Raw genomic sequence first — 7,848 nt, 5'->3', positions numbered from 1 at the left:
CCCCCGGCGTCGTCATCGCTCTTCCGCTCCTGCTATCGCCAAGCCGCTTTTCCGAAATCCTTGATGCAAAGTGTTGTTCGGCTCTGCTGTTGCCACCGCCGCCGCCGCCGCCGCCGCCACGGGGCCACGGGGTGGGGGCGCCTCGACAAAAGCAGCCTTGTGTCGTACTTACCTCGATTGAGAGGCTCGCGCGCCCCTCTGTCACCAGGTGCCTCCCACACGCCGCGCCCCGCCCCGCCGCGCCGCGCCCTCCCCTCCTCTATTGTTTGTATTCTATTAGCACAGTGCTCAGGCCCGGGCTGCCAGTAATTGGACTGCGTTGTGTGTTTCGTTCACTAATTTGTTTGCCGGGTCGGTCACTGTCGCCGTGCAAAGAGGCGCTGCTGCTGCCGAGCCGCGGCCTCGCTGCTGCTACTGCTGCTGTTGTCGTTGTTTCGGCTGTTGTTGTTGCAGCCCGGGAAAGGGTAAAGATATGATGCAACACACAGTAAACCGTTATTTACGTATATTGAAACACCAATTTAGAGCACAGTTTGAAGGACAGTCTCAGAGTTTCTAAATTATAATATTTCAACTTTCGATCAGTTTTGCAGACTATCGATAGAGTTCTCTATTTGTTAAAGCAAATTACCACTCTTGATTATTTACAAAAAGTTCAACAATTATTTTTTAACGAACTTTACAAAACAACAACATTATTCATCAACAGAGTTCTTTGGTAATAACTAATATGTACACGTATTTTTTTTATCCTGACTCGGTCGCTCGGCCGGCCGACGGCGCCGGTTTTCCGATCGACCGGGTCGAAGACGCGGGTCGCGTGATTAATCGCCGCCTCATCGTCCCCGGACGACATTTTTACGAGGGAAAGAGCTCTTTTGTCCAGAGCGATGAAATAGATGACGCAACTTTGTAGAGGAATTAATACCGGCGGAGTGGTCCATCCCGGGCGTCGCAGGAGCCCCGGGGCCGGGACGCGCGGGACCTAGGGGCCCGTCACGCGAGCGCGGCCGGGGCTTTACGGACGCCCCCCTTCCCCCTGCGTCGTCGTCGACGACGGCGTCACGACTCCATTGTCCGCAAAGTTGGCAAATGGAAGATTATATTGGCCGGCGTCAGCAAGCGATCGGCGGCGGCCCGGGCCCGGGCACAGGGGCGGGCGGCCTCCTCCTCCCCCTCGCCCTCCTGGCCGTCGAGGCCGAGGCCCGTCCCCCGCAATCGAGAGGGGGCGGCCAACTTTTAATGCGAGCCGAGGCGTCGTTGTTTTCCCGGAGAGGTCGCTCCGGGGCACTCCTGTTCCGCCAGGAGCAAGTAGCGGTAATGAGCGGGACCTTCACCCAATCACAATAACCAATTTGGCACAAACGTTGTTTTTCTTCCTCTTTCCTTTCTTTGCGTTGAACGCGCGTATAGTCAGAGGAAGAGAAAGAAACCCGATCACAAAACGTCCGACAGTTTTCACAGCTTATGTGAGGGCCAGCCAGCCGGTGCCCGTGGCACTCACAGCAGGTCGTAGGGCGACCCGCGCCGCGCCGACCTGCCGGCTTGCCGTCATCACTTGGCCGAGTGTCCGAGGCCCTGGCCGTGCGCGGAGTGCGCCAGCCCGCCCATGGCCTGCTGGCCGAGGCCGTCCACCTGGTGGAAGCCGTTGGACGTGGACGACACGGAGGAGGCGGCGACGCTGCCCGCGCTGCTGACGGGCTGCTGCTGCTGCTGCTGTTGTGCCTGCTGCTGTTGCTGCTGCTGCGAGGACTGCTGCTGCTGCATGGCTGGCACCCCGCGACGGTCCGGTGACCCCATGTCCGAGGGGCACGGCGCCATGCCCATGCCACCCATCTGGAAACAAACGAAAGACGCAGATATTAAGCAACTGCATGCCCCGAATAACGCTCTCTGCCCTGTTTACTGTTCAAAGAGGGAACAAAGAGGGGGAGGGGGGGGGCGGCGTCTTACAGGACGTGTTTGCGCCTACAAGGGGCTTTGATCTGACCGTGTCAACATCCGCCCCGATTGTTAAGGTATGGGTCTGTTTTTGTTGCACCTGCTCCCCGCCGCCGCCCCGGCCGAGACCTCCCTTGCGGCTTGGCTCAAGGGGCTGGTGCGTAAGACGAAAGGGCCCCGCACCGTTACTGCCGCCTTAATTAAACACAAACAATGGCAACTCTTGCCTAAGCCGCTTTCGATTCTCGTGTCATTGCAAGGAGTGTGTTTAGGAGAGGTGGGGCGGCGGCGGCGGCGGGGGTGGACTCTCGAGTAGAGAGGAAGGGGAGAGGAGGGGGGCTGCGGACAGGCGCAAGTATGTCTGCATAGTTGATGTCGGGGAAGACACATTGAAGCCACACGCACCGGCCCTCGTCTACACCAGCCCGCTCACCTCCGCCTCACCTCCGCACGTCGGGCCACGCCACGGAGAAATTCCCAAACATTTGCCATCAGAGACATTCCGCCGGGCGCCGCAAGGAGGTAATCCGCCGTCCCGGCGGCATCGCAGACTTCCCCCGCGCCTCCCCTTCCCCTCGGCCTCACTCACCCCTCCAGAAAGGGCGACCACGTTTATGCATACAGCACGTTCCAGGTCAGTCTGCCGCCCCCGCCGTGTAGACCTGTCTGCTACCGCTGTCTTACAAGTATAGAGTGACACGCCTGGGGAAAACTATTCTGGTAGCCTTTATGACTGAGTCGCCAGTTGAAGTAAGTAAAGACAACATAAAAAGCACCTTGCACTTTTTTTTGCGAAATATTCGCTTACGGAAAGTTTGATTCGGCCAGGAAAGGTCATAGGCTGATGACTACAGTTTAGTTCAGCCCGGTTCAGCCTCTCGGCTCTCGGCCCCTGCAGGGTGGGCTGAGCCGCGGTGCGCCCGTGCCTGGCGGGCCGGCCTACCCTGCGGCTGTCAGGCGCCCACGCCACCGCTGACCGCAGATGCCACAGATTCATGTCGGACTCGGCGGAGCCAAAGAAAGACGAGGACGGTAAAAACAAACACAAAACTCACTCGCCAACCAGCTCCGCAGCAGCGCGCTGCACCATCTGTGTTTGTCTCAGCTTGGGAGCAAAGGAGATGGGGACTTCATCCCGCAGACCAAACTTGGCGAAATAATCCCTGAGCCCTCTGGATGGTGGTGGTGGTGGTGGTCCCTGCCCCCGGCCAGTCCCCCTGCCGCCCCCGGCCAGCCGACCCGCCCCCGCCGCCGCCCCCGGGGCCGTGTTTGCCCGGTTTAATCCCCGCATAGATGGCTGTTTGGGTCCCCGGTTTTTTGCCGCCTTGACTAGTGTGTGTTTGGTGGCGATCAGGGGGCGCGGCGCGGCGGGCAGGGCGACACTGTTACAACACACAATAAAAGCGTTATAAATCCATGTTCCGACGCCAATTGTCGCGCTGGTGAGATGATGCGAGGGCCCAAGCCCCACGCTCGGGCCGCGGGTCGGGAGGGGGAGGGGGAGTAGCCGGGAGGGGAGTAGTAGACCCGCTGGGGAGACTTTATCGAATGTTATGGCGGCCATAAGGTGGCAGCACTGGCGTACTTGAGGCGACAGGACTGCGAGCCCACTCCCCTACTACTCCTAAGCTATTGCAGTGTCGCAGTGGTGTCGCCGCCTCAGAGAAGGGAAAAGGACAGGGGAGTGGGGGGGGGGGGGCTAGGCCACATACACAGCACCAAGAGGACCTGTCCAGACTAAGCTCGCGGCTCGATCCGCCGGCGTATTTTGATTCCATTCGGAACATGTCCCGAGATTACTGTAGCAGGCCACGTCCGTTCGTACGTACATTGTGAAGTCGAACAGATCGTAAACACAGTCGGAGCCGAGGTTTGGGCCCCCCTGGAGCAGCAGGAGGGGGAGAGAGGAAAAGGATGGGGAGTGGTGAGAACCACCGTCAGGTAACGGCAATGGCTATAGAGATAAGAGAGCGGCGAGAAAGGGGGGAGGGGGCAAGGGGGATGCAAGCAGACAGCAGCAGAGCAAGAGAAGGAAAAACCCTCCATCCCCACGCGAGTCTCATTCAACTTTCATTCTGAGCATGTCTGCAGATACGGCCTCCTCGCGATTTGGCGCGGGGCCGGCCGACCGGCGGCGGCGCCGCCATAGGGCCTGCTGTCTCGGCTCCTGAGGCTGGAAAAATGAGGGGCACGGGCTGGCGGAGCGGGGGTCATGCTGGCACGGCTGGCACACAATGACAATGAAGAAGAGAGGGAGGGGGGGAGGTGGCGGGCCCGATAGCAGGTGCGGGGCCTGCGGGGCCTGCGGGGTGGCGCCACCTTGATGGTGTTATCGAAGTCACATTAGCCGCAAGCCTCCCCGCCGCAGCCGCGGCATTACAACTCCCAGCGCGACTATCGGCATCTCACTCCATCTATCGGGGCTCCCCTCTCGCTCTCCGCTCCTTCCTCTCTCTCTCCCTCTCTCCCCGTCCTCCTCCTTCCTCCCGCACACATATTCCTCTCGAAGCGTGTCCCTCGTGCTCTTTTTGAGGCCCCGGCCGCCCCCGGCCCGGGGACACGCGCCGCCCCCCGCTATCGCTGCTATCTGTGGAGGCATTCATCCTCTCCCCCGCGGTCGCGACTCACCGGTCGGTAGGACCAGCTGTGCAGCGACTGAACCTATTTCGAATCAGTGTTTGATTCTCCTCCTCTACCTTATGAGTCGTGTGTTACATCAGCCACGCGCAGGATGGGGCTGGCAGCCTCTCTGAAAACTCAACAGTGTATACATTGTATGCTGAAAAATCAGCCATCATTAATGATTGCTGATATATCAGTGTACATGGCATGATTGCTGAAATATCAGCAATCATCAATGATCACGTTTAGGTTTTGGGCTAATATTTCCTTTCAGACGGATGTCATCGGAAAGTGGATAGCATTTCCAGATTGCTCGTGAAAAAGCTTTCAAAAGAGCTACTATGAGATAGGGTTCAAATTCACCACTTCAATAACTTGGTTTACAAAACCGGCATTTTCGAGAAGCTGGCCATTTTTGGTAGCGAACCCTATCACATAGTAGCTCATTTGAAAGCTTTTTTCACAAGGAATCTAGAAATGCTATCCACTTTCCGATGACATCCGTCTGAAAGGAAATATTAGCCAAAAACCTAAACGAGATTATTGATAATTGCTGATATTTCAGCAATCATGCCATGTACACTGATTTATCAGCAATCATTAATGATCGCTGATTTTTCATCATACAATGTACCCTGTTGAGTTTTCAGAGCTATTTATTCCTTTACACATCGCAATTTTGTTTATTATTTTCTTTGGGGGGCCTAGGGGGTGTAATTGCAAGCGTTTTGGAGATTTTGACGATGGAGTAGACGTGGCTTCTTTTCCGAAATAGGGAGATATGAATTCAAACTCAGTAAAAATAAGTAGTTGACCGCCAAACTGTAACAACCGGTAACAACACATCTGAAAAAGATTTCCCTTCGGAGAAAATATCACGACGGGTTCGCGAAACTCGAAATAAATGATGTCCAGATGTTATTTATCATTCTAGCTAGTCTAGTAGCTGTTCACTATGTCGAGAGTTACCTAAATTGCTGACTTAATTTTATTTTTCCGTAGACATTTTCTTGTTGGTGCATGATCATGACCATATACCCGCAGAACACTACTGAACTCACGTGAGGAGGTGGCGGCGGGTGGATGTTGGTCTGCCGCTTGAGGTGGGTGATGGGCGGCGGGTTGTAGGCCATGTTGGCGAAGACCATCCTCTCCTCGTAGTCGTACTCGCAGAGGATCTTGTTCTCGCACAGGTAGAAGCGGTCGCCGACGCAAAACCTGCATGCCAAACAAATAATTCATGTATTAGTTCGTTGTCGTTCGTTTGGAGTCGGCCCAAGCCCCCGCGAGCCCACGCCTATGCCCTGCACTCTCCGCCGATGGTGGTTGTTACCGAGTTGTCGAGTTCCTCCGGCCTAACTCCCCGTTATTATCATGACTCCCTCCGCTTTTTCGGTTCGTGCATTAATTACACTTCCTCCCTCTCCTCTTTATGCAAAGTCGCCTCGGAGTAAGAGCGCGCGGCTCAAACGTCGTAATTGGCTCGATGGCCCGCGGGGCGCGGCGTGGCGTGGCGTGGAGTGGCCACTTCATTCCGCGACGGAAAGACGTTTTGGAATTTCGATATAGAGAGATATATATATATACACACAATAATTTGCCTGGGATAAAAATTCCAAGTGGTAATTCGTGCCATGAATAAACAACACAAAGGTCCCATAGCAGTATGGCACCGGCCGCATCGCGCGTTTTTGTTGTTTTTTCTTGTTGTTGTTGTTTGAATGCGAAACACGTCGAGGGTGAGGAGGTTAGGGCGGGCCGGGTAGGGAAAGGGGGGAGGGGGCAACACATTGTCCTCCCGCTGCGGAATGCTCGGCCGCCGGCCGAAAAGAGTTGCAGTCGTCGAAACGAAAGCGAGGGGCCGCGACGGTAATGCTCGGAAAGATATGAATATGTATCATTATTACTGCGCCGTTGAGTACGGAGTACGGCTCTGCCGTTCCACTGAGCCGTGACGGCGGCCGGCCGGCTCAGCGGGAGCGGGAAATGGTTCGGCGGCGGCGGAGTCGCGCGGGTCGGTGCAGTAAGTAATGCCCCTTTACTTTGTCATGCCGGTGCATTGCAGAACGAGGCGCAGAAGCGGCACTGATGATAACGTGTTTACTGCGCATGGGAACGACAGAGGGGGTGGGGGGCACGAGGCTGAGATTGAGACTCGACCTGGCGCGCGACAGTTGGGGACGGATCATACCGCCTCCGCCGCCGCAGCTCCACACAAATGTGGCATGCAACAGTATCACTCAGAAAACGCTTTCAGATTTTTAGCAGATGATGCCTTTAAACACCTACACACATGATAAATACTGTTCAGAATAATTTACAATTCCTCGTCATATTTGATGTGACACCTTCACAATTTAACGTAGTTCTGCCAATGAATTGACTAACGTCTGTCAATACGCGCAAAACCTATTGTTACAGTCAGAAAAACATTCTGTCCGTATTTAAAGTTTAACATGCTCTTATGGTAACACTAAAATACTTGTGTACAGAAAAGATTTTTGTGAGTGTATCCCCTCGCTACAATTCGGTTATACTGCTGCCCCCTCCCTGGCCCCGCGCGGCACCCGAATGCCGATGTCGTGGAACCGGCACTTACTCCCGGCCCCTGCAACCGATCGCGAGGCAGCTCCCGCCCCGGTAGTACTATACGAAGTCACCCGGTTACCCTTATTCTGACCTCCCGTCGCCCAGCGCCGTAATGCTTTCCTGCTCATTTTCATAGGCTTGTTAAAAGGCTCCCCATGCTGTAGTAGTGCGGGGCGGGGCGGACCGCAGGGTGCCACCCCCGCCCGCCCCGCATTGCCCGCCGCCAGCCACGCCGGATATATCACGAGCCACTTAATAAATTCCATTTCCATTCGGATGTTGTTGTGTTGTTTTTGTTTTTCTTTGGGGCTGCAGGTCGACAGAGTATTAGTCGGGTATTTCCTTAAAATCAAATGTGAACAGTTTAGGTCCGTAAAGTGACCCCCTGGCTCGGGCGTGGGTCGCTGCGCGACACATGTGCGCTGCTCTGCCCACCCCGCTGGGCAGCACGCTGCTGCACCCGGGCGGGCGCGGCACCCGCTGGCCAGCCCGGCCGGGGGGGTTGGGTCTGGGGGACAACGCATTTGCATAGCCGGTCACGTGACGAGGCGAGCATTAAATAAGGCCGTGATTAAGGCGGCCGCTGCCGTGTATGTGAGGCGGGTGGCCCGCGGGCCCACCGCCTGCCTGCGCCACCGCCGCCCGGACAGGAGTTCTGGTGGTGCGGCAGGTATTCTTGTGCGATTGCGGTTCGTG

The 7,848-nt window shown here is 56.2% G+C and overlaps 1 protein-coding gene across 1 annotated transcript in view; it reads right to left on the bottom strand.

Moving 5' to 3' along the window:
* Positions 1-491: 491 nt before the first annotated feature.
* The window catches only part of LOC113203210 (LIM domain only protein 3-like), a 16,224-nt gene continuing 8,867 nt past the window's right edge, over positions 492-7,848 (bottom strand). The window contains exons 4-5 of the mRNA XM_026417785.2: positions 5,625-5,781; positions 492-1,836 (exon numbers count right to left, since the gene is read on the bottom strand). Coding sequence (XP_026273570.1) covers positions 1,555-1,836; positions 5,625-5,781 — 439 coding nt within the window. The 3' untranslated portion in view covers positions 492-1,554. The remainder of the gene's footprint in view (positions 1,837-5,624; positions 5,782-7,848) is intronic.

This window comes from Frankliniella occidentalis, unplaced genomic scaffold (genome assembly GCF_000697945.3).
Source record: "Frankliniella occidentalis isolate FOCC.00 unplaced genomic scaffold, Focc_3.1 Scaffold107, whole genome shotgun sequence".
Lineage (NCBI taxonomy): Eukaryota > Metazoa > Arthropoda > Insecta > Thysanoptera > Thripidae > Frankliniella > Frankliniella occidentalis.
This window is presented reverse-complemented; position numbering and strand designations above follow the sequence as displayed.